Below are 27604 nucleotides of genomic sequence, written 5' to 3'. Positions count from 1 at the left end.
TCCATCAGCGGCTGTGCATCAGTGCACTCCATGTTAGATTCATCTTGGCCTGGGTAATTCACCATTTCACTTGATAATCCAGGCATGGTATGTGAAAACAGCTCCATGGAGTAATCAGTAGTATGGCCTGCGTCATCCTTCAATCTTGGTTGGGGTGAAGGACACAAGGAAAGGTGTGGTTCATGAACATGAGCCTCCAATGACGACTCAGTGCTTTTACTTTTTACAACTGAAGAAGAGGAGGCGATAGAGCTGGAGGCTGAGTCAGCAATGTAAGACAAAACTTTTTCCTGATGCTCTGGCTTTAAAAGCGGTTTGCCAACTCCTAGAAAACTAAGCGTTCGAGGCCTTATGTAGCCAAACGATGACGCAGGGTCAGCACCTCCTGCATTCGGTCCTATTTTGCTCTTGCCACTACCATCAGATCCACCACCAACACCATCATTACCAGCTGCCAACCCCCGCCCAATTCCACGGCCTCTTCCACCAGCCTTCCTCATTTTTGGTAGAAATGTAGACAAAATCCAACAAACTATATAGTAATGTAAAACAAGGTACAAGGTGTCTATAGGACAGGGGAGATTTTGAATATCTGCACACACTTTTGGACACTGGACACTTTTGGATTGTGTGAGGCCCACTGATATCTGAGCGCTATGTGACAGGCTCGATGGCACTGCTGCGACAAAAGTGACTAGAGGATAAGGGAGATTTTGAATATCTGCACACACTTTTGGACACTGGACACTTTTGGATTGTGTGAGGCCCACTGATATCTGAGCGCTATGTGACAGGCTCGATGGCACTGCTGTGACAAAAGTGACTAGAGGATAAGGGAGATTTTGAATATCTGCACACACTTTTGGACACTGGACACTTTTGGATTGTGTGAGGCCCACTGATATCTCAGCGCTATGTGACAGGCTCGATGGCACAGCTGTGACAAAAGTGACCAGAGGATAAGGGAGATTTTGAATATCTGCACACACTTTTGGACACTGGACACTTTTGGATTGTGTGAGGCCCACTGTTATCTCAGCGCTATGTGACAGGCTCGATGGCACTGCTGTGACCTAAGTGACTAGAGGATAAGGGAGATTTTGAATATCTGCACACACTTTTGGACACTGGACACTTTTGGATTGTGTGAGGCCCACTGATATCTCAGCGCTATGTGACAGGCTCTATGGCACTGCTGTGACAAAAGTGACTAGAGGATAAGGGAGATTTTGAATATCTGCACACACTTTTGGACACTGGACACTTTTGGATTGTGTGAGGCCCACTGATATCTCAGCGCTATGTGACAGGCTCGATGGCACTGCTGTAACAAAAGTGACTAGAGGATAAGGGAGATTTTGAATATCTGCACACACTTTTGGACACTGGACACTTTTGGATTGTGTGAGGCCCACTGATATCTCAGCGCTATGTGACAGGCTCAATGGCACTGCTGTGACAAAAGTGACCAGAGGATAAGGGAGATTTTGAATATCTGCACACACTTTTGGACACTGGACACTTTTGGATTGTGTGAGGCCCACTGATATCTCAGCGCTATGTGACAGGCTCGATGGCACTGCTGTGACAAAAGTGACTAGAGGATAAGGGAGATTTTGAATATCTGCACACACTTTTGGACACTGGACACTTTTGGATTGTGTGAGGCCCACTGATATCTCAGCGCTATGTGACAGGCTCGATGGCACTGCTGTGACAAAAGTGACTAGAGGATAAGGGAGATTTTGAATATCTGCACACACTTTTGGACACTGGACACTTTTGGATTGTGTGAGGCCCACTGATATCTCAGCGCTATGTGACAGGCTCGATGGCACTGCTGTGACAAAAGTGACTAGAGGATAAGGGAGATTTTGAATATCTGCACACACTTTTGGACACTGGACACTTTTGGATTGTGTGAGGCCCACTGATATCTCAGCGCTATGTGACAGGCTCGATGGCACTGCTGTGACAAAAGTGACTAGAGGATAAGGGAGATTTTGAATATCTGCACACACTTTTGGACAGTGGACACTTTTGGATTGTGTGAGGCCCACTGTTATCTCAGCGCTATGTGACAGGCTCGATGGCACTGCTGTGACCTAAGTGACTAGAGGATAAGGGAGATTTTGAATATCTGCACACACTTTTGGACACTGGACACTTTTGGATTGTGTGAGGCCCACTGATATCTCAGCGCTATGTGACAGGCTCGATGGCACTGCTGTGACAAAAGTGACTAGAGGATAAGGGAGATTTTGAATATCTGCACACACTTTTGGACACTGGACACTTTTGGATTGTGTGAGGCCCAATGAATATCTGAGCGCTATGTGACAGGCTCGATGGCACAGCTGTGACCAAAGTGACTAGAGGATAAGGGAGATTGGATTGCTTTTAAAAAAGCAGTTTGCGGAGCAGTGGGTAAACAGCAATGCCAGCCTGTCAGGAAGCCTTAGAAGGCAGCCCAACAACCAACACCACTGATACACCACTATATAGCCTCCCCTTGCACTGCACACACAGTGACTGGTGTGTTGTGCAGGCCAAATCGCTAGCAGCAGAAGCAGTTTTTTTGTCTTCTTCCCTGCCTAACGCTCTCCCTACAGAATCAGCAGCAACCTCTCCCTATGCTAAGATCGGCAGAAGTAAGATGGCGGTCGGCGTGCACGCCCTTTTATACCCCCTGTGACGCCCACCAAAGCAAGCCAATCACTTGCATGCCCTTCTGAAAGATGGTGGTGACCCGTGCCTATGTCATCACGTTGCCCACAGTGTCCGTGGATCCTGATTGGCTGAAAAAGAGCGCAAAACAAACTTTTGAAACGCGACTTTGGCGCGTAAGTCGCCGACCTCGTGGCCGACCTCATCCTAGGGTTGGGTTTCGTTTCATGAAACCCAACTTTGCCAAAAGTCGGCGACTTTTGAATTTTTTCGACCCGTTTCGCTCAACTCTACTAGTATAGCATAATTTGAATGAAGTAGATCCAAAAAAGATCTAAAATGCACAATCCAAAAAAAAAAAAAAAAAAAAAAAGAAATGTATGCAGTTGAAAACTATTCACAGCACCATGAAAAATGTGTATGCAAAAACCTTATGGGAAGATGAGGCTGATATGTGTGCATCCCTGGTGTGATTAATAAAAGCATGCAAACCGCATGTTACCAGGAAAGTACAGCCAGTAAAAAATTGAATGCAAAAACCCATATAGGACAAAGGAGCTGGTGAGCGCTCTATCCCTCCCTTGAGAAAGCCACTCGTTGGTGGCGATACGCGTGGGGTTGCTCCCCCCCACCATCTTATCTCGCAGAGGCACTAGGCACTTTCATCGCTTTTTATATGTGTATCCATGGAGTTCTGGTACAATTGATGGTTATTGTTTGCATCTTCTGGTTGTTTGTGGTCTACATGTACTCACTCAGCACACCAGGGGTGCCCAGTCACCAGCTCCTTTGTCCTATATGGATTTTTGCATTCAATTTTTTACTGGCTGTACTTTCCTGGTAACATGCGGTTTGCATGCTTTTATTAATCACACCAGGGGTGCACACATATCAGCCTCATCTTCCCATAAGGTTTTTGCATACACATTTTTCATGGTGCTGTGAATAGTTTTCAACTGCATACATTTCTTTTTTTTTTTTTTTTTTTTTTTTTTTTTGGATTGTGCATTTTAGATCTTTTTTGGATCTACTTCATTCAAATTATGCTATACTAGACATTTCATGTGGTTGTTTGTCTATTTCTGTGGGATTTTTTGATGTGGGTGGGTTATCATGTCAGTACTACATGACATGGTTTATGATTCTGTTTGCACATGTTTTTAAATGTTTTTATGGAATTTGTGCTTTTCCTTGTCTGTGTTGATTTTTTCAATAAAATTGTGTGCATATCATTTATATCTGTGGTGTTCCCATTGTATAAGCAAGCCGCTTTCCTTCCAGTTTCATACAGCTGATAAAGGAGACAGTGGAAGGACATCTCGAACATTAGAGTCCTGAGATAAATGGCCGAGCACAGGGTTGAGGAGCTCGAGAAAGAAGTCTTGGAGCTCAAAGAAACTGTAAGTGGTCTTCTGCGGGAGAAGAACTTTGACAGTGATGAACAGCGGCCGGGTCCGACTGGTGGTGGAACGGAGCTGCTGGTGCCCGTCTTGGCAGACGGTCTTGAAGAGATGAGTTCTTGTGAAGTTGGGGAGCTAAGAACTGAAGAAGACAGTCACCTGGTCGTGTCAACTGTAGTGAGGGAAGTGTCTGTGGTAAAGCCAGAGCTTCCTGCCCAGGAAGAGAGCAAGGCTACGACCTTCAAGTTTGTGATTGATGTACCAAAAGACATGCAAGAGGCCTGTGCTGATGAACGTGTGCATGAAGCTTTCAAAGAGGTGGTCAAAGCGAGTAAGGTGCACTGGCGCCTGAGACTCGGCAGTTGGTGATAATGTCAGCCAGGGAAGACACAGCAAAGTGGGTGGCTGTCCTGAAAAACATGCATCTGCAGTGTCTCCATGTCAAACAATTGGTCAGGCAGAGTAATATGAAAGCTACTCGACGCCTAGAGTTAGCAAGAGAGGCTATGGATCGGTTGGGTTTGCGGAAAGAGGTAGTTCCAGTTACCAAAGGTCTGATTGGGAGAATCATTGGAAGATTTGGGAAGGTAATGCAAGACCTTGTAAATAGCTCCGGTGTGGTGAGGGTGAGGATCCCTCTTGATAATGAAGACCAGGTATCCAATGAAGAGGGTAGGATTCCCATCCTGGTAGTTGGCTCCGTGGAAAGCCTGAGAAACGTTCGGATGCTCTTGGAGTATCAAGTGGGGTACCTGCAAGAGATTGAGCAGTTGAGGCTGGACCGTCGGCGAATCAATAAAGAGGTTCGGAACACCAAGTGGCGGCCACCTTCAACCCAATATGTAAGGACCCGAAGGGTTCTGCCAAGAAGTCACTTGGCAGAGGGCCGAAGAATGTTAGCAAGTGGTAGTTCGACTGGCAGGAGGACATTGAGAGACCGTAGCTCCTGTGAGACGCTGAATGAGTCAGACTCAGGCTTAACTTAGACTTATGACCGCTGGGGGTGGGGGAGGCCGTATGTTGAACGGAGACGGATCTCTCGACCTGTAGGGCAGGGTGTAATGAGTGCCCGGTCTCAAGGTCCTGGTGTAATGTTGTGTGTTCAACCCCACAAGTTTGAACAGAGGGGGAGGTATGTAGTGTAGTGACCACTGTGTCCACTAGGGGGCGCTGTTTGGATGTCCCAGGAGAGTGGATGAATGGCAGAATACTGAATGGCCGTTATGTACCTCAAAGTGGGTGGCTTTGAGATGGAGACTTATGTTGATCAGCAGTAATACTGCTGAGGTGCTGCTTTAATGTGTCAGGAGAGAAGTCTCCAGGTAACTAGGGAGATGGGCTGGCCAGTTACCTACAAACCCACCCAGGGGGTATGTTTAAAGAACACTGTTGTAAAGAGTGTGAGTGGTTGAAGGACCTGTGATGATGTCATAGTCATGTGACCCGGTGGGTGTGGTTATGTGACCAGGGTAGGTCACATGGGGGTGAATGCTGGGACCTGGTTGGTCCAGTGTAGAAGGTCCCGTCTGAGGGAGATGGAGCTGCCTTCTGACAGCAAGTGAATGCTGTGTTAATGGCTGCACGTGCCTGGGAGTTCCCTGGAGGGAATGGGCGTCTGCAGTATGCTAAAGGAACCATGAGTGACCGTGATGTGGGTGAGATATCTGAGGCTAGAAAGCCTGTGTACGTTAAACTTGTGTGACCACTGGGATTACAGAGCTAAACTCTGTCATGGACGCTATGCTGTTATATGAACTTTATGTTGCTTCTATGGGTTTAAGCTGCTGAATAAACCGCATGGACTGAGTTTATGGAAAATCTGTGCCGGATCTGCTTTTGTTGCTGCTGAGCGAGTATCTCCTAACTGAATAACAGCGCTACCTCACAATATAATCATTAAAAATGTCATATATACAGCATATATTGCAAAAAGTCAGACAGATAGCATCCAAAGCAAGCAGCGGGGCAACTCGTAAGCGTGGACAGAGTAATGAGGCACACAGGGCAGAAAGGTATCATCAAATACCCACAAACTAAATCTGCCTAAATGATAGATACAGAGAAAGTGCCTGTGCATAAACTTAAGGTGCTAAGGATGAATAACATGTCTATTTGTGTCCTGTATGAATCTAAATAATTAGCACAAAGCACTTAATTAGCATTAAGCCTAAGCGGGGGACTCCATGCAATTTTTGACACATTGAAATTTCATCTCCCAAGATCTTGGTGCCAAGATCTCTGCCTGCGCATGCGCCACCCTCAGCAGCCATTTTCCCGGAGTCGACCGCACAGGAAACCAAGGAACTGCAGGGAGCTCTGGCCTTTCATAAAATGTCGGCAGAGCCCTCTGCAGCACCGTAGACGTCAGCAGCAGCACCAAGCTCCTGCAGCACTGCCAGGCCCCCACAGCACCACCAGACACCCCTGTAACACCACCGGGCACCCGCAGCATTGCCAGACACACCATCATCCGAGCCTGTGGCCTTTAGCAACGGTAATGGTAAGTTATATATGCATTATAAGACGCACCCTCATTTTCCCCACAAATTTGGGGGGAAAAATGCATCTTATAATCCGAAAAATATGGTAATTTTATATCAACAGGTCAATATTTATGTTAAACACTGTATATACTGTGCACATACACACGTTTCTCTAAATAATCAAGACCTTCACTTAAAAACTGCATTTTGTGTTCACTTGTGTTATCTTTGTCTAATATTTTAATTTATTTGATGGTGTTACATATTTAAGTATGACAAACTTGAAAAAGATAAAAAAAATCAGGAAGGGAGCAAACACTTTTTCACACCACTGCATACCAATTTTGGTGGAGCTGCCCAAAACCGGCATTTAAAAGTTGTAATATTTTTAAACCCCTCTTGCAACCTTCCCAATGTTTACTGGTGTAAATAATTTGATGATTTGGGGTCTAAATAGCTTACATTTTCTAGGTGTATAGCAAATTGTGTACATCTCGCCGGCATCAATCACAGTGTGCTCACTCATATTGTACATATATTTCGGACATCTTTCATATTTTATTTGTGTACTTTTGCATTAATTTAATAATGAACCTGTTCAGGTCTTTCCTTTCTTATTTTTGTTGTTGTAGAACACTATACGAGATTGGCCAAGCAAATAGAGAACAGTCTTCAGCAGTGTTAGTAGGAAAACCTATGAGAGGTAGTCTTTAAAAGTAACCTCTTGTGATTTAACGCATTTTCAAGGGCATTTGGAGACCCTTGCACTAAATTCTCATGGAATTTAATTTTTGGGTTGAATAGTGCCAATCATATTCATATTTATTTCATGGTAATTTACGCATATCTAATCACAACAAACTATTGCAGACAAATCAACTTAAACCTACATAATATGTTTGTGGAAGCAATTTTTTTTCAGGACATTTTCTTTCCTTTTTTAATTTTCAGATTAGTTACGGGGCAAGAGACTCTATACTCAGTGATAGAAGATTGTATCCTCATTTCTTTCGAACAGTCCAGGATAATGAGATGCAATTTGTGTCTTTAGTGAAGTTGTTATTGTATTTTAATTGGAACATGGTTTGTATTTTTGCTACCAATGATGATGTTGGAGAACGAGAGCTTCGCTTTCTGAGCGCAGAGCTGAGAAAATCTGGAATATGTATTGAAGAAATAATTTCCCTCACACGTATAGAACACTCATCTGTGATAAAGAATTTAAAAGCAGAAGTTATTCTACTTTGTGGGACAAGTAACGGCCAGGTTCAGACGATTTTATCTCATTCAGCAGAAATGATCCAAAATAAAACTTTTATCTTTTCAATATCTTGGTCACAAGACTCCATTTATTTGTATGGACATTGGATTAATTGTAGCCTTGTGTTTAGCCCTTTTAAGAACAGTTTAAATGGGTTACAGGAAATGATTTTAAGTCTTCATCCATCCACACGACCACATGATCCAATTCTAGAAGATCTTTGGATAACCTCACTGCATTGTGCATCAGGAAATAATCTTAAGAATTCTCTTTTACAGCGCACTATTTCTTATCCCCTTCATAATTGCACTGGCCAAGAGCGTTTTACAAATCACAGCCATTTTTTTATGGATGGCGTGCCATACCGAGTGTACACGGCTGTACTGATGATGGCTCAAGCACTGGATGACATGGATAAAACCTTACAAATGAGTGGCATAAAGAAGGCAGAAAATGAGCTTAACATATATAGAAAAAAGGTAACAAAACAAAAGTTCTTAAACTGACAATTCAACAAAAATTAAAAAAACAGATTTCTTAATCGAAAAACCCGCTAACCAGATGTATTGTACCAATAGTTGTTTGCTTAACAGTACTGACACCAATTGTTAGGATTGGCGGAATGCACTAAGTAGAAAATAATAATAAGGTGCCTTCGCAACCGGGGGTCCACCGTGCGGTGATGGTGAAACCGCAGCTAGCTCAATGGCGGCGCAAAACTGCGAGAAAACACTTTAAGCACAATGAGTTAAATGTCACTCAGTATGCACAGAGCACAAAGTAACAAGCTCTGTTACGCCACAGAGTGGTACAATGCAGCAGCGCACAAAGGACTATACCCTGGTAGACTGCACAAGTGTATAGAAAAAACAATACTAATCGGGGTCTCTATAACTTAACCCCCCCAAGGAAGACAAAGCTGGTGGTTGAACTTGCTCTGACCCCTGCTGTGCTTTAGTATGCTATGCATGTCAGAGGACACCCGGTGCAGGTGCTAAGTTCAAGCAGGAGTTCCCACCCTACACTGCCTGTCTAGAAAAACACTCGTGGTGCTATTAGCGGCACACGTGCACACAGAGTGGTATAGTAGCCACCAAACACACATGATACTATCGCACAAATCCAGACAGACAGGACCTTGCCTGTGGACCAATCTGAAGCTCCACATCACCAGAGCCTAACAGCCTTATGAATATTGATGAGCAAATACTTTGAAATTGCCAGGAAGTTTGACATTCAACAAGGTCTATGTTGTCATTTATTTTTTTATCACAGCTCTTGTGTCCATACACAGACACTGCATACTTATTACAGATCTCCTGTGTATAATGGCACTAATGGTGATATTAGTAGTGTTTTTTTTTATTAATGATCAGTATTATAGTATTCAGACACAATGTGGTAGTAATATGTGGTCTGGTCATGGTGTGGTGGAATTTGTCCCTTGTATGTGCTATTATTTGGTCACTGTATGGTAGTAATATGTGGACTAGACATGGTGTGACGGATCTGTCCCTTGTATGTTCAGTCAAGGTAAGACAGTCACAGGGGAGCTCCAGCAAAGCACAGCTTTGGGTGATGTAATGCAGCTCCAGCCGGGTGCCTCAGATGAGGAAGGGAGGTGCAAAGTTGGATGAAACCCGGTCCGCAGGAACGCAAAAACAGAGGACAAATTAGTAATCAATCTTGTTTTATTAAATCCAAAATGCGTTTCAACAGGTAATTCTGTCTTCCTCAGGTGGCAATGCCACAGGGCACGCGTTTGGTTTTCCAAGCATTTTTTTTCAAATTCGTCAAAATTCGATCACATTTAGTAAATCATCATGTTTCCACTAATGCGTTTGTTATGACATTAGATAGGATAGTAGTGCTGTATGATGAGCTGGGGAACGTGTTTGATGAAGGACAGTGGCAGGGAAAGGTTAGAGTAGCGACGGACTGTTTTTTTTTTCCCTTACCTTTATGTGTGGAGATTCCGGCAGCCGGTCAGGGCGCAGAAGCCACTCACAACGTCCAAACACAAGGACTGTTATTGGCTACGAAAGTTACATGTCCATCTCCATACAAAGAGTGGACATGCTTTTTTGGCACCATTTTGTCAATGTAACAGCGCAGCTCCTGCTGCTGCTACTGGATAGACAGAAAGTTATCTAGGCGGTCGATTATCAGTCAGATAGCTCAGGATTATGTGTGGCTGTGAAATTGACCTTCCGGCAGATCAATCATTTTTCCTCAGTGTGTGGTTCAGAGACACCAGGGACACCAGGGCACATTTCAGCATATATCTCTTTTGTACTGATAACATTGTGCCTGTACCAAGAGACCCCATTTGAGAATTTAAATTGCTTGTTGTAATACCGTGCTCCAGAAAGCATGTGATATTTCAGTTACTAATAATTTTGTGCTCATATTTTTGCTCCATCCAGGAGTCCACATTTGAAAATCTAAATTGTTTGTTCTAATGCAGTGCTTCAGAAGACAAGGGACATTTCAGTATCTACTAATTTTGTGCAGATACTTTTGCTCCATCCGGGAGTCCACATTTGAGAATCAAAATTGTTTGTTCTAATAGCATGCTCCAGAAAGAATGCCACATTACTGCATAAAAATATTTTTTGCTGGTAATATATTTTGGGTGAGGCAGGAGTCCATATGTGAAAATTTAAAATCATTGTGTTAATACCGTGCTCCTTAAACAAGGTCACATTTCTGCAGAAAAATAATTTGTGCTGATAATATTTTAGTCTAGGCAAGAGTCCACATGTGAAAATATAAATTCTTTGGGCTAATACTATTTGTGGAGACACAGGGGTCAGCAGGCGCCACGGTCCGCTATGCAAAACCGCATGGACCAAGGATCGTCCCGCCGAACGCCTGCTGTCCTTTTAACGCATAACGCTACTCAGGCAACATAGAGTGAAGGTAAAACAGTGTGGCAATGATTAATTAAACTACAAAACAGGCAGATAACATGAAGAACAGTCTGAGCAAAGTACACCTAGATGGTGCACATCATAGTGTCTCATCAATGTTTTCTATTCTATTTTTTTAAAGGCGTTCACCAAATGGAGTAAATAACATGCCAGTTTTAAAGAGCGGGTAATTCCGGACGTGGCGATACCAACTATGTGTAAATTTTTTGTTTACTTTTGTTTTATTAAAAACACTGCATTTTGAGTGGTGAAACAGATTTTAGTGATTTGTGTTTTTTTTTACTTTTTTACATGTTTAATTTGTTTGTTTTTTTTCACTTTTCTACTTAGTCCCACTTTGGGACATGAACATTTTTATTTTGATCACTTGTCGTATACACTGCTGTACTCGTGTACAGCAGTGTATGAGACTGTCAGTGTCTCACTGACTGTGCCTGTTAGACTCATTGCTGGATCTCATACGCCATCGTACCCTAGGATCATTATATGACCTGCAGAGACTTTGAAGACTTAGGCAAGAAAGTGAAAGAACTGGGAGCGCAGGTGGTCTTCTCTTCCATCCTCCCAGTGGATGGCCATGGAACAAGGAGGTGGAATAAGATTCTGCAGGTGAACAACTGGCTACGTCGATGGTGCCGTCAGCAACGATTTGGATTTCTGGATCACGGAGTGAACTACTTATACGATGGACTACTTGCTAGAGATGGGGTGCACCTTACGAAGACTGGAAAGCATGTATTTGGAAGTAGCCTTGCTACACTTGTAAGGAGAGCTTTAAACTAGAACAACATGGGAAGGGAAGCAAAAGACCAGAAAAAGCCATACACCTGACAAATGCTATTGAGAACTCTGCTAATAGAAGTGGAAAGGAAGAACAAAGACGAAAGAATCTAATTAATAAAAATATTGGAGAAAGAGAAACCATTCACAAACTAAAATGTTTCTATACTAATGCACAAAGCATGGGCAACAAACAAGGAGAATTGGAACTACTAACACAGGAAAAGAAATATGATGTCATTGGAATCACTGAAACTTGGTGGGACGATACACATTATTGGAATACAAGACTAGAAGGATACAACTTATTTGCAAGAAACAGACTTGATAAACGAGGAGGGGGTGTTGCATTGTATGTTAGAAACGCATATATCTGCACAGAGATTGAAGCTTCAGAGACTGGGAGTTCTGTGGAAACTGTTTGGGTAAGAATACAAGGACAGAACAATGGAAAGGACACCATTGTAGGCATTTACTACAGGCCGCCTGTGCAAGCTGAAGATATGGATGAACTCTTTATGCATCAAATGGCCAAGTTCTCCAAAAAATATGACATAGTTGTCATGGGAGATTTCAACTATCCAGACATTTGTTGGGAATCTCTCTCAGGCAAAACTAACAGGTCAAGGAAATTCTTATCCTCTCTTGCTGACAACTTTATCTTCCAAAAGGTAGGGGAGAAAACAAGGGGAACTGCTACCTTGGATCTAATCCTTATAAACAGGGAGGAAATGGTTGAGGAGGTAAAAGTGGCTGGAACCCTAGGAGGTAGCGACCATGCTATTTTAGAATTTTGGATAACTAGAGGCGGAAGACCTGTGAAGACTCAGACGACAAGGTTAGATTTCAGAAAGGCAGATTTTAAGGGATTCAGAAAGATAATTGGAGGGATCCAATGGCTGGATATCCTTAAAGACAAAAATGTCCAGGAAGGATGGGAAATCTTGAAAAATGAAATTCTCAAAGCACAGTTGTTAACAATTCCGAAAAGAGGGAAGAATAGGAAGCATTTAAGGAAACCAGGATGGGTGAACACAGAACTTAAGCACATGCTAAAAAGGAAGAAAAAAATGTTTATAAAATGGAAAGAGGGAGGCATATCTAAAGAAGAATATAATGCTGTCTGCAGAATCTGCAGGGCACAAATCAGATTACCTAAAGCTGAAAATGAATTGAGGCTTGCAAGAGATGTCAAAAGCAATAATAAAGGATTTTGGGGATATGTCAAAAGTAAAAGAAAAGTCAAAGATGCTATAGGATTTTTACAGGATGAAAATGATGAAATGGTAAGACAGGATGTTGAGAAGGCTGAACTTTTAAATTCCTATTTTGCATCTGTTTTCTCTCAGAAAGGAAATGTAACACCAACTGTTATTCACTGTCCTATTAAGGGAATAGAAGAATCCAGGATATCTATAAACAGAAAGATAGTGAGGAAACACTTAGCTAACCTAAATGAATTCAAGTCTCCAGGTCCAGATGAATTACACCCCAGAGTACTGAAGGAGATAGCAGAAGAAATTTCTGAACCACTCTCCATAATCTTTGAAAATTCTTGGAGAACAGGAGAAGTGCCAGAAGACTGGAGAAGAGCAAATGTTGTTCCTATCTTCAAAAAGGGGAAGAAGGTGGACCCAGGCAACTATAGGCCGGTGAGTCTGACTTCTATACCAGGAAAGATCTTTGAACAAATTATTAAACAACATGTAAGTCAATACCTGGATAAGAATGAAGTGATCAAACAGAGTCAGCATGGGTTTGTAACTAATAAGTCATGTCAGACTAACTTAATTTCCTTCTATGACGGTATCACTGATTGGGTGGATCAAGGAAATGCTGTAGATATAGTATATCTTGACTTCAGCAAAGCATTTGACAAAGTCTCTCATACAATCCTTATTGAAAAAATGACTAAGTATGGAATGGACAAGGCAACTGTTAGGTGGATTCATAGCTGACTTAGTGATCGGACCCAAAGAGTGGTCGTAAATGGCTGCACATCCAGTTGGAAGAATGTCTCAAGTGGGGTACCACAGGGCTCTGTCCTGGGCCCTGTATTGTTCAACATGTTTATCAACGATTTAGATGAAGGAATTGAGGGTAAACTGATTAAATTTGCTGATGACACAAAGCTAGGAGGGATAGCTAATACTAGAGAAGAGAGAGAGAGGATTCAAAAAGATTTAAATAAACTGGAGAAGTGGGCAGTAACTAACAGAATGGTTTTTAACAGGGAGAAATGCAAAGTACTACATCTGGGCAATAAAAATGAAAAAAGCATATACAGAATGGGAGGAATAGGTCTAAGCAACAGCACATGTGAAAAAGACTTGGGTATACTAATAGATCACAGACTGAATATGAGTCAACAGTGTGATGCAGCAGCAAAAAAGGCAAATGCAATTCTAGGATGTATTAACAGAAGCATACAGTCTAGATCACGTGAAGTCATTATTTCCCTCTACTCCTCTTTGGTCAGACCTCATCTGGAATATTGTGTCCAGTTTTGGGCACCACATTTTAAAAAAGACATCAACAAACTGGAGCAAGTTCAGAAAAGAGCGACCAGAATGGTGACCGGTCTGCAAACCCTGTCTTATGAGGAAAGGTTGCAGGATTTGGGAATGTTTAGTTTGCAAAAGAGAAGACTGAGAGGAGACTTAATTGCTGTCTACAAATATCTAAAGGGCTGTCACATTGTAGAAGGATCAACTTTATTCTCATTTGCACAAGGAAAGACTAGAAGCAATGGGATGAAACTGAATGGGAGGAGACACAGATTAGATATTAGAAAAAACTTTTTGACAGTTAGAGTGATCAATGAGTGGAACAGGCTGCCACGAGAAGTGGTGAGTTCTCCTTCAATGGAAGTCTTCAAACAGAGGCTGGACAGACATCTGACTGGGATGATTTAGCGAATCCTGCTTTGAGCAGGGGGTTGGACCAGATGGCCCAGGAGGTCCCTTCCAACTCTACGATTCTATGATTCTATGACCTGTAGAAGCCAATAATAATCATCTAGACTGGCAATACTAATCGCTGGGTCTGATGGTCACTAAGGAGGTCTAAAGTAGACGAATCACCAGGCCTGGATGGCATGTATTCCCGAGTACTGCATTAATTGAGTTAGATGATAGACAGACCTATATTTCTAATGTCCATGGATTTCAGAATTACATGGTCTGTAACATAGGCTGGCTAATAGCAAATGTGAAACCAATATTCAAAATTGGTTCAAAATCAGAGCCTAAAAATTATAGGTCTGAAAAATTAACCTCTACTGTGGGCTATATCTTTGAGGATGTTCTAAGAGATGCTATCCTGGAGTATGTCACTAAGAATTATCTCCTGATCATGACCCAACATCATCATGATTTTCTGAGCGATCGGTTCAGTCTAACTAGAGTTATCAGATTATATGAGCTGGTTAGCTCCAGATTGGACCAGGTTATTGACATGGATGTGCTTGGACTATTCGAAAGCATTTGATATTCTACAACATAAAAAATTGGTTAATAAAATGAGAACAACAGGACTAAGGGAAAATAATATATATTTTGTTTAACAACTAGATCAGTGATAGGAAAAAGAGGGTGTTTGTGAATGGAAGACACTCAGAGTGACCCAATTAAAAGTTTATTGCCACAAAAGTCTGTATTGGGTCCTCTTCTTTGTAACATCTTTATTAATGACCTTGCAGAGGTCATACAATGTAGAATTTCAATATTTCCCAATGTCACTAAACTCTGCAAAGTAATCAACACAAAGGAGTAAAATTTAATATTTCAGAGGGATATCTGTTAACTAAAAGCTCGGGCTGAGAAATTGAAATCTTAGTTTCATGTAGATATATATGCCCTTGAACTGAAGAAATAAAATATACAGTTATGTACTAAATGGTAAGACACCTGGTGAAACTGTCAACGAAAAAGACCAGTAACAACAATGTACATGGCTGTCTTGTTATATAGAATTGCATGATATGTGCCTGCTTATGGGTGGCTATGAATAGTCCAATATGGGCCACATCTCAGGTTCATATTACCTGTTTTTTGGGGGTGTCTGGCTTATTGGTTCTTTGTTTGTATTTTAAATGTTTTTAGCTTATTGTATCCAATATGAAATAAAGTTTTTTTATTTTTATTTTTTCTATTGGGATGTGCATAACATCATTAGCCTAGTCTTTTTCTCCCTTTTTTTTGCTTCTCTGCTCACAGGCTAGGCATTGCACTCCACTGGAGATTGAGATATGACAGTAGTGCACCCCTTCTTTTACATTTCTTGTCAAGACCCACAACTTACTAAAGTGGGAATAAGAATTACACGTAACCCCAAGCCAGGAAGAATGGGAGCAAGCCTGCTCTATTTCATAAGCTGCTTCTATCTCTATGTCACTTCACGAAGCCCACTACAAAGTACTGACTCGTTGGTATTATACGCCAGCCCGACTTTCTAAGGTTAACCCGGAACACTCTTCATCCTGTTGGAGAGGTTGCAGCCTGTACGGTAGTTTACTTCATATATTTTGGCACTGTCCCCTTATTAAACCTCTGTGGAAAGATATATTGTCTTTAATTAACTCACTACTTCCGAAACCCATTACTTTGTATCCTCAACTAGCTCTCCTATAATTAAACTCAAATTGCATTGAACATTCCTCCACTCCTTTAGTGATACACATTTTATTAGTTACAAAGAACTTAATCGCATTTCATTGGAAGAGACCAGACCCTCCCACTATTCAAGACATTATTGACAGAATGACCCTTCATAAAGCCTTTGAACAAAAAATAGCAATGGTACATGACAACCTCGACAAATTCACAAAAAAATGGTCCAGTTGGATATCTTTATTTCCCTAGAAGTTTATCTAGACAGACTACATTATTGTGTCACTTCCAGGTTAATTTATACTATGTGTTATAAGTGCCTATGTAGTTACTTCGTAAGCGAAATGTTTGTACAAGTTTACATGTTACTTTCTTGTTAATCGGGTGCAAGGTCAACTTGGTCCCTTCTTTCTCTTATTGTCTTTTCCCCTCCCGATCCTTTCCCCTTCCCCTCCCTCCCTATTGTTATGTAAAACTCTAATGAAAATTTTGGAAAAGAAAAATATAATGTTACAGGTTATGGATATTAGACATTCTGTTGTGGGACATTGATCCAGACAACTAGTCTTTTGGTAAGCCGTGACGGATTCCTTTTCCTTAAGGCCTCTTTCACACTTCAGTTTTTGTGTCAGTTAAAATCCGCCAAAAAGGCGGAAAAGCGGATCCGTTCCTAACTGATGTGAACGGATGCCACAGGATCCGTTTTTTTGACGGATCCTCAGAATGAAGAATTTTAAAGGAACCGCTGGCCGGGAAGGAGAGAGGAGAGACGAGAGAGAGAGAGAGAATTTTTTTCCTCTGCCAGAAAGGATTTCAGGGTTAATTTTCTCCCTGAGTTCCTTTCTCCGGGCATGCGCAATGGAAAATGCGGATCCAACAGCAAAAAAAACGTTGCAAGGTCCATCCAGGCATGCCGGCGGAGGAAAAAAATTTGGCGGATCCTCAAAAAAACAGATCCAACGGATGGCCATCCATCAAGATCCGCTAGTAATGCAACTCAACGGGGAAAAAACGGATCCGCAAAAAAAAATGGTGGATCCATTTTTTTCAAATCCTGGCGGATTTTGACTGATGGTCAAAAACGGAAGTGTGAAAGAGACCTAACAGTACGCAATTGGTGTCTGTCTCATGGGGTTTTTTTGTCCTCCTTTGGTTCAACATTTTAGGTTACAGGATGAGCACAATGAACTTATATTTAAATTCAACATTAAAAACTGAAATTCTGAAATGTCCTGCTTCCAATCCAATCCTCCAATTGCCTTCTCTTCCTTCTTCATTTCCATAGACGTTAATACTTTAGAACTTCTAGTCTTGTAGTAAAACCGACTTCTGGGTTTTTAATCATTGTATCATAGTAGATAGCTAGCGTTTTTATGTTTATTTTAGAGAACTTGTACAAAAACATTGCTAAATAATTATTGTGCTTGTGTTATAGTTGAGACATTACATGAAGCTATTATGCATCAATGATTCAAAAGCAGAAAAAGTGTGCTTTAATGAAAAAGGTCAAATACCTGAAACATTAGAGATTCTTAATTTTATAACTGAACAGCATCACAATACTTCAAGGGTAGACAAACTAAGAGGACTCACAGCAAATGTTGGCACATTTGATGGATCACTTCCACCTGACCAGCAACTGAATATTTCATCTTTAGATATAATTTGGATTAATAATAAGGTAAGTCACCAAGATAATATACAACTCCGGATCAATACACAAATTTATAAATTGTTACAGTAAAATTTATCTTTTTATTGTGTTAGCCAGTAGATAAAAAATAAAAAAAAAAGATTTCAGAGTCTTCAGTGGTTGATATCATTTAAGGGCTAAATGAAAAGATAGTAATAATTTGCAGCTTTCGAGACTATTCAGGTCTCTTCATCAGGCTCAGTTTGACACAAAATTTTAAGAACCACAGATTCATACACAAGAGGACATAGAATAATGCTGTAATGAGACAAATAATGTGAAGCAGAACTATACAAATTGGAAGGTGAGGAAACAACTTGTGGAACAGTAAATATTGGAACAGATCATAGACAAGAAGTGTGAACAATTTCTGGTCCAGGGTTCTGATGCCCCTAAATAGTCTGAGGAGCACATTCCTTAACCCGTTTGAGACAAAGCCCTTTTTCATTTCTGCATTTCTGTTTTTCACTCCATTTCTTACCAGAGCCATAACTTTTTATTTTTCCGTTGATTTTTGAATGACACTATTGTGTTTCATATATCATTTACTGGAAAACAGGAAAAATATTCCAAGAGCGGTGAAATTGCAGAAAAAGTGCAATTCCACCATGTTTTTTGGGGATTTTTTTTATCATGTTCACCAAATGCTAAAACTGACCTGCCATTATGATTCTCCTGGTCATTACAAGTTCAAAGACACCAAATATTTCTAGGATCATTTTTAATTAAGTGCTGAAAAAAATCCAAATTTGTTAAAAAAAATAAAATTGCGCCATTTTCCGAGAAACGTAGTGTTTCCATTTTTTTATCTTGAGTTGGGTGAGGGCTATTTTTTTATATGTCAAGCTGACGTTTCTATTGATACCACTTTGATGCAGACACAATGTTTTGATTTCCCGTTATTGCATTCTAATTCACTGTCGTGGCGACCAAAAAAACATAATTCTGGCATTTTGACTTTTTTCTCGCCATGCCACTTAGCGATCAGGTTAATCCTTTTTTTATTGATAGATCAGGCGATTCTGAACGCGGTGTTACCAAATATGTGTACGTTTGATTTTTTTTAATTTTTTTATTTTGAATGGGGCAAAATGGGGGTGATTTAAACTTTTATATTTTTTTTATTCTTTTAATAATTTTAAAAACTTTTTTTTACTTTTGGCATGCTTCAATAGTCTCCATGGGAGACTGGAAGCAGCCATAACCGGATCGGCTCTTCTACATACAGGTGATGATCAGATCACCTGTATGTGGCAGAATTGCTGACTTGCTATAAGCATCAACAACAGGGTGGTGTTCAAAGCAAGCCGGATGTGAGATCCATAGAGTTCTCCATGAAACCTAGACAACAGCTATGACTGGACGGCTAACTTGCAAGGATACAATTTGTTTAGGAGGGATCGTAAAAAAGGAAAGGGGGTGGAGTCTGTCTATATATAAAGTCCACTTTAAAGACCACACTAGGAGAAGATATACAAGAGGGAAATGAAGAGGTGGAGTCTCTACGGGTGGAGATTAGAGTTGAGCGACTTTGGTCGGATCGGGTTTCATGAAACAAAATTTGTTTCAGATGAAACTCGTCCGACTAGGGCAAAAAAAGTCGGAGTTTCGTCCGGTCAATGCCGACTTTTATTTCCCATTGACTTGCATTGGGGGTCGGGTTTCAGACGAAACTCCGATTTTTTTTGCCCTAGTCGGACAAGTTTCATCTGAAACAAATTTTGTTTCATGAAATCCGATCCGACCAAAGTCGCTCAACTCTAGTGGAGATACAAGGAGGGAAAAGTAATAAAATCCTCATAGAGGTTTGTTATAAGCCACCAAATATAACAGAAACCACTGAGAATGTATTATTGAAACAAAGAGACAAAGCAGCAAATCCCAATGAGGTGATTATTATGGGGGACTTCAACTGCCCCGACATAGACTGGGAAACCGAAACCTGCGGATCTCAGAAAGGAAACCAATTTCTGTCAGTGACCAAGGATAATTATCTGTCACCACTTGTGCACGGCCCAACTAGTTGGACAACCCTTCTGGACTTAATGTTAAGCAACAGGCCAGATAGAATAACAGAAGTCCGAGTCGATGGGCACCTAGGGAACAGTGACCACAATATAATACAATTCCACTTGTCCTTCAGTAAGGCGCCCTGGAAGGGGGTTACGAAAACGCTAAATTTCAGGAAAGCAAAGTGTGATCAGCTTAGCGAGGACCTTCGCCGAATTGATTGGGACAATGTCCTCAAAAATAGGAGCACAGAAAATAAATGGGAAATATTTAAATCAGTTTTACACACCCACTGCGAGCTAGCCATACCGTACAGAAATAAAAGGGCTAGGAACAGGAGAACACCAATGTGGCTAAATAAGGATGTAAAAAGGGCAACAAATAACAAGAACAAGGCATTTAGGAAGCTAAAGCAAGAAGGCAATGAAGAAGCATTAAAAAGTTATAGAGAAAAAATAAAATGTGTAAAAAACAAATACATTTAGCAAAAGTGGAAACTGAGAGACTCATTGCTAAGGAAAGTAAAACAAACCCCAAACTATTCTTTAATTATATAAACAGTAAAATGATTAAAATTGATGGCGTCGGCCCTTTAAAGAACAATGAGGGTGAAATCATAGAGAGCGATGTAGGAAAAGCAAATGTTTTAAATACTTTTTTCTCAACAGTGTTCACACAGGAAAAGGATTTGCCAGGGGAAATGCAGAGTGATAATGTAAACTCCCCATTAAGTATTACCTGCCTAACCCAGGAAGAAGTGCAGAACCGCCTTAGTAAGATGAAAATGGACAAATCACCAGGCCCTGATGGCATTCACCCTCGGGTATTAAGGGAGTTAAGTAATGTGATAGACAGGCCTCTATTCCTTATATTTAAAGACTCTATAGAAACAGGGTCTGTTCCTTTTGATTGGCGGCAAGCAAATGTGGTACCAATATTCAAAAAGGGGTGTAAAAGGGAACCTGGAAACTATAGGCCGGTAAGCTTAACATCTGTTGTGGGTAAAATTTTTGAAGGGTTTCTAAGGGATACCATTATGGAATATCTCAATGTTAAAAAATGTTTAACCCCATATCAACATGGATTTATGAAGGATCGCTCCTGTCAGACTAACCTGATCAGCTTCTATGAGGATGTAAGCTCTCAAATGGACCAAGGAGAATCATTGGATGTCATTTATCTCGACTTCTCTAAAGCATTTGACATTGTCCCACATAAAAGATTGGTAAGTAAGATGAGAAAGCTTGGGCTAGGGGAAAATGTGTGTAGATGGGTAGGGAGCTGGCTTAGTGATAGAAAACAAAGAGTGGTTATTAATGGTGCATCCTCAGATTGGGCCAGGGTTACTAGTGGGGTACCACAGGGTTCTGTATTGGGCCCCCTACTATGTAATATATTTATTAATGATCTATTGGATGGCTTACACAGTAAAATATCAGTATTTGCAGATGATACAAAACTATGTAAGGTAGTTAACACAAAGGAGGACAGTTTGCAACTACAGACAGATTTGAGTAAATTGGAGAATTGGGCTGAAAAATGGCAAATGAGGTTTAACACAGATAAGTGTAAGGTTATGCACATGGGAAGGAGAAACAGATGCTACAATTACTTACTAAATGGGAAACTGCTGGGGAAATAAGACATGGAAAAAGACTTAGGCATCTTAGTCAATAAGAAGCTAAATTGGAGTGCTCAGTGTCAGGCAGCTGCCACCAAAGCAAATAGGGTCATGGGATGCATTAGAAGAGGTCTGGAGACACGAGATGAAAACATAATTCTCCCTCTGTACAAATCACTCGTCAGACCACACTTGGAGTATTGTGTGCAATTTTGGACGCCGGTGCTCAAGAAAGACATTACTGAACTTGAAAGGGCTCAAAGGCGGGCTACTAAAATGATAAATGGAGTTGGTTCACTACAATACCCAGAAAGGTTATCAAAATTAGGTCTATTTACTCTAGAAAAGAGAAGACTTAGGGGAGACTTAAAATATATATACACGTATATCAGAGGGCAATACAGAGATATCTCCAATGAACTGTTTGTACCAAGGACTGTGACAAGAACAAGGGGGCATTCTCTTCGTTTGGAGGAAAGACAAATTCTGCACCAGCATAGAAGAGGGTTCTTCACGGTAAGAGCAGTGAGGCTCTGGAATTCTCTTCCTGAGGAAGTGGTGATGGCCAACTCACTGAATGAATTTAAGAAAGGAATGGATGCTTTTCTTGTGAGTAACAGTATAGAAGGTTACGAATAACAGAATATTATAGGTAGATGGTTGACCCAGCTTAGGGGAAGGAATTTTTTTCCCTATGGAGAAAATTGGCTTCTACTCTGTGGGTTTTTTGCCTTCCCCAGGATCAACAATGCAGAACAGCTGCACTAAACATAGGCTGAACTAGATGGACATAAGGTCTTCCTTCAGCCTTCAAAACTATGTTACTATGTTACCTCTGGTTATCATGCCAACCAAATGGTGAACCACAATCAGGTGACAGGGTTACTGGTGAACGGATTTCCAGCCTAATGGCTGGAAGCACGCGTTAAATGCCACTGTCAGAGTTTGAAAGCGGCATTTAGCAGGTTAATAGCCGTGGGTGGATCGCGATTCCACCCACGACTTTTAAAGGCACATGTCAGCTGTTTTGAACAGCTGACATGTACTTGGAAAAATGTGTGCTCACCGCCGGAGCCCACATCAAAGGAAGAGAAGTGACATGCACAGTGCTAGTACGGCGCATGTCGCAAAGGGGATGATTGATGTAAAAATACATAAATCTGTGTGACACATTGATTACTACTACTCTGAATGTGTCAAAGTTAATTATAAGATTCCAGTCCAAAATCCTCTGTCTCTTTGAATTTTGAAGCTGCCTTTCAATGCTAGCAATTTCATGTCCATGATGCTGTTATCAGAGCTGGAAAATATGTTTGGCAACAGGTGAATATATTATTTTTTCTTTAATTCTGTGGCAATTAAAATTCATCCTTGGTCTAAGCTTTTGTCATATCTCAAATACATACAAACCCCTAGTTATATATTTGGTACATGTGAGCTGGGAATTTTTATCTTGTCCATTTTCATTATAAATGGTCAGGTTTTACTTCTGGAAAAGAAACTTCTTAGATTTTGGGGCTTCATAAAACACAGGGCTGGAAATATAGATTTTAGTTGTGTTTTTTGTGATAGAGGTTGGAATATCATTCAGCTCTCCTTAACACCTCTAGTTTTGCGTTGTATGTGACTACTAAAGGCAACTGATAGCTTTCTTCTTTGATTTTGGATGTTCGACCATTTATTGCCACCCTTTGAGTACGATCAATGAGCCACTTATGAATCCACCTGACCGTAGCATTGTCAACACCATGCTTGGCCTTTTTTTAATAAATATAGTATGAGATATTTTATCAAGTGCATTACTAATGTCAAGATATACTATATATATACCGAATTTCCCTGATCCACCCAGTCAGTGATGCAGGATTCACTAAACCAGCTCCGACAGATGTCTTTCAATTGAAGGAGAACTCACCACCTCTCGTGGAAGCCTGTTCCCCTCATTGATCACCCTCACAGTGAAAAAGTTTTCTCTAATATCTAATCTGTATCTTCTCACTTTCAGTTTAATTCCATTTTTTCTCATGTCACCATGCCCAAATGAAAATAATGATGATCCGTCTACACTGTGACATTCCTTCAGATATTTGAAGACAGCTACTAAATCTCCTCTTATCCTTCGTTTTTGCAAACATTCCCAGATCCTTTAACCATTCCTTGTAGTACATACTTTGCAGTCCGCTTGGCCACTGCCAAACGCTTACAGCAGCATTTAACAAGCGCCTCCAGCAATCGTGCCGGAAATCCGCTCATTGATGATCCCTGTCACATGATCGTGAGTCACCGATAAGTTGACAAAACAACCAGAGGTCTCAGGCTTGCTGTGTTGCCTCCCAGAGGTTGGCGCTCTTCTCCATAAGGAGAAACCTTACCCCTTAGACCTCAGTCCAGAGCCTCTCACCTAGCCAAATCAGTTCTCATACTTTGCACTGACGAGGGCCAATAGCCCGAAACACTGTGTTTGTAAATTGAGATTCTGATTTGGCTTTTATCATAAGTCATATTACAAGACTTGTTAAAGGGTTGATTGTGACTTGTAGGATCGCTACTACCAACAGGTGGCGCTATAGAGTTCAAGTCCTCTTCCTCTCTGAAGAGGCAATTTGCACATAGCAAGTGAGTAATTAAGCTACAGTACATTCAGCTACAAACTGATCAAAAATTTGAGGGAGATTCACAAGGAGTGGACTGCTGCTGGAGTCATTGCTTCAAAAGCCACCACACACAGACGTATCCAGAACATGGGCTACAATTGTTGTATTCCTTGTGTCAAGCCACCAATGACCAATAGATGATGACAGAAGCATATTTCAAGGGCCAAGGAGAAAAATAACTGGACTTTTGCTCAGTGGTCCTAGGTGTTGCTTTCAGATGAATGCAAATTTTGCATTTCATTTGGAAATCAAGGTCCCAGAGTCTGAAGGAAGAGTGGAGAGGCCACAATCCAAGCTGCTGGAGGTCTAGTGCAAAGTTTCCACAATCAGTGATGGTTTGGGGAGCCATGTCATCGGCTGGTGTAGGTCCACTGTGTTTTATCAAGTCCAAAGTCAGCGCAGTCATCTACCAGGACATTTTAGAACACTTCATGCTTCCTTCTGCCGAAAAACTTTTCGGAGATGGAAATGTAATTCTCCAGCAGGACTTGGCATCTGTCCACACTGCCAAGAGTATCATATCTGGTGTTGCGGGCTGGCGGAATGCATCAAATAATAAAGAAGGGGTTTAGGCGCGTTCACAGCCCAGGGCCCACCGTGCAGAGATGGTAAGTAACTGCTGCTCGGTAATGGCGGACACTGACTGGCGGTATAGCAAATACACATAGGTTAGCATCACCTGGTGAACTAGAAGGCGAACCCTGTTACATCACAGGGCCGCAATACCGCAGGATGAACGCTAGGGTTTGGTCACAGGAGCCTAACCCAATGGCACTGGGTTAGAGTCCTTCTAGACCCCCAAGCATTCGGCACTGCAACAGCGGTGCCTGAATAACCACAGTAATGACAGAGCACTTGATGCGCATACAGCACAGACCAGACAGACGCCACTAACCACCCTTAGCTTAGGGTAGGAAAGTGCACTATTTAGCGCACGGCGCTGTTACGGATGGATGCTGCTCTCAAAGGAGTACAATTGTGCCTCATGCTGGATGGCACAGTATGGTGCTAGGTGTGGTGCTGAGAGTGGGTAGCACAGTGGCTCATAGCCTAGTCACTTGCAGGTGCTGACTCTAACCACAAGACCCTAAACACAGACACAACCAAGGGTAGGTGTTTCCAAAGAGTCAGTCACCAGATACATGCATCTATCATCATACACACCATAAGCATTTGAGTCTATACTAGCGCATGGCCGTGCGGCCATGTGACTCTTTGATAGCAGCGTCCTTCCGGGACCTTCCTGACCATCCTGATGGTCCAATCAGAGCTGGAGAAGGACCTGAGCATGTGACCTCCGATCTCCAATGAGAGATCGTCCCGCAGGCATGCTCAGTGGACCAAAAGGAGGACTTAGTCCCAGGAGTAGATCGCTGTTGACTAGCATGTGTTGCTATAGCTGGACCAGAGGTGGCAGCAGCAACCAAACCTACACAGCTGGTCTGAGCAGAGCATCTGGATTGACGAGTCTGCTGAGCAGCCACCTCTGCAGCTGGAGAGGAATGGGAGACTGCCGAATGCAAGGCTCGGGATTCCTGCTGTGCAGCGACAGGAACTCGATGCCTAACATCTGGTTGGTTGACCAGTAAACTCACCTGACCTTACCCCCATAAAGAATCTATGGGGTATTGTCAAGAGGAAGATAAGAGACATCAGCCCCAAGAATGCAGACGAGTTGAATGCTTCTATCGAAGCAACCTGGGCTTCCATAGCACCTCAGCAGTGCCACAAGCTGATTGCCTCCATGCCACACTGCATTGATGCAGTAATTGAGGCAAAATGAGCCCCTGACCAAGTATTTAGTGCATTGACTGAATATACATTTCAGTTGGCCAATATTTCAGATTTTAATTTACTGAGATAATGACTTTTGTGTTTTCATTGGCTGAAAGCCATAATCATCAACATTCATAGAAATAAACACTTGAAATAGATCACTCTGTTTACAATGACTTTATGTAATATGTGAGTTTTACTTTTTGTACTGAAGAATTTAACTAAATTAACTTTTTAATGATATTCAGTTTTGTGACAATCACCTGTACATCTCCATAAAGACATCTTAGGAGCGATGATTCTACTGACAGATTTCCTTTAATCATTTTCATTTTCCCTATTTCCGCTAGAAAACAAAATTTAGTTACTAGTAGAGATGAGCGAATTTGTTCGGATTTTGTCCCCAAATCTAATTTTGACATATTCGTGCCACACTTGAACAATATTCGTGTCGATTGTGTGTCTTATGATCGGTTCCAAACATATTCGGTAATTTCTGCTCCCATGAACTCTAATGATGTTCCGCTGTTTTCAGTGAATATTACAAAAACAATAGTCGATGCCGATCGTATTCGGAACCGAATCTGAATAAATTTGCTCATCACTAGTGTTGAGCATTCCGATACCGCAAGCCTGACGTCATCATGATACGCGGTGTGTGCGCATCATGATGCGCCGTCATTTCGAGCCTTCCGGGGGTCTCTGCCGGCCTGCCGAGGGGCTGTGCCGGCCTGCCGGGGGGCTGTGTGGACTGCCCGGGGTCTGTACCGGCCTGCCGGGGGGCTGTGCCGGCCTGCCGGTGGTCTGTGCACCCTGTGGGGGTCTGTACCGGCCTGCCGGGGGGCTGTGCCGGCCTGCCGGTGGTCTGTGCACCCTGTGGGGGTCTGTACCGGCCTGCCGGGGGGCTGTGCTGATGTCCGGGGGTCTGTGCAAGCATCGTCCGATGGGACTACAAGTCCCATCTGGCGATGCCTGCTACCATGACAGTGATTGACACATTAGCCAATGATGGGACAGTAGTAGTCCCATCATCCGGCTAATGTGTTAAATGTTAAAAAAAAAAAAAAAATACTACATACATACTACATGCATGCTACATACATACTACATGCTACATACATACTACATACATACCACATACATACTACATACATACTACATACATACCACATACATACCACATACATACCACATACAGACCACATACATACCACATATATACTACATGCATGCTACATACATACTACATGCTACATATATACTACATACATACTACATACATACATACTACATATATACTACATGCATGCTACATACATACTACATGCTACATACATACTACATATATACTACATACATACTACATACATACTACATGCATGCTACATACATACTACATGCTACATACATACTACATATATACTACATGCATGCTACATACATACTGCATGCTACATGCATGCTACATACATACTACATACATACTACATGCTACATACATACCACATATATGCTACATACATACTACATACAATACATTCATACAATACATACATAGACATACAGTACATATAACATAGAGTAACATACTTACCAATACTTGTCACATTGTTCCCCGAAGCCATTGTCTTTTACGGAATAAATATTAACATAACAAACCACAAAAATACTCACCCACGATCCGAAGCAGTCCACGAGTGTGTCCCAAGACGATCT

The 27604-nt window shown here is 41.6% G+C and overlaps 1 protein-coding gene across 1 annotated transcript in view; it reads left to right on the top strand.

The window, feature by feature from the left end:
• LOC141098824 (vomeronasal type-2 receptor 26-like) overlaps nt 1–27604 on the top strand; it is a 150369-nt gene that overhangs the window by 53543 nt on the left and 69222 nt on the right. The window contains exons 3-4 of the mRNA XM_073586797.1: nt 7502–8290; nt 17570–17815. Of these exons, the coding sequence (XP_073442898.1) occupies nt 7502–8290; nt 17570–17815 (1035 nt within the window). The remainder of the gene's footprint in view (nt 1–7501; nt 8291–17569; nt 17816–27604) is intronic.

The sequence above is a fragment of the Dendrobates tinctorius genome, unplaced genomic scaffold, assembly GCF_039654945.1.
Source record: "Dendrobates tinctorius isolate UK_male_01 unplaced genomic scaffold, ASM3965494v1 ptg000095l, whole genome shotgun sequence".
Taxonomy (NCBI): domain Eukaryota; kingdom Metazoa; phylum Chordata; class Amphibia; order Anura; family Dendrobatidae; genus Dendrobates; species Dendrobates tinctorius.
The sequence above is the reverse complement of the archived record's forward strand: the minus strand, read 5'-3'. Positions and strand labels throughout refer to the sequence as shown.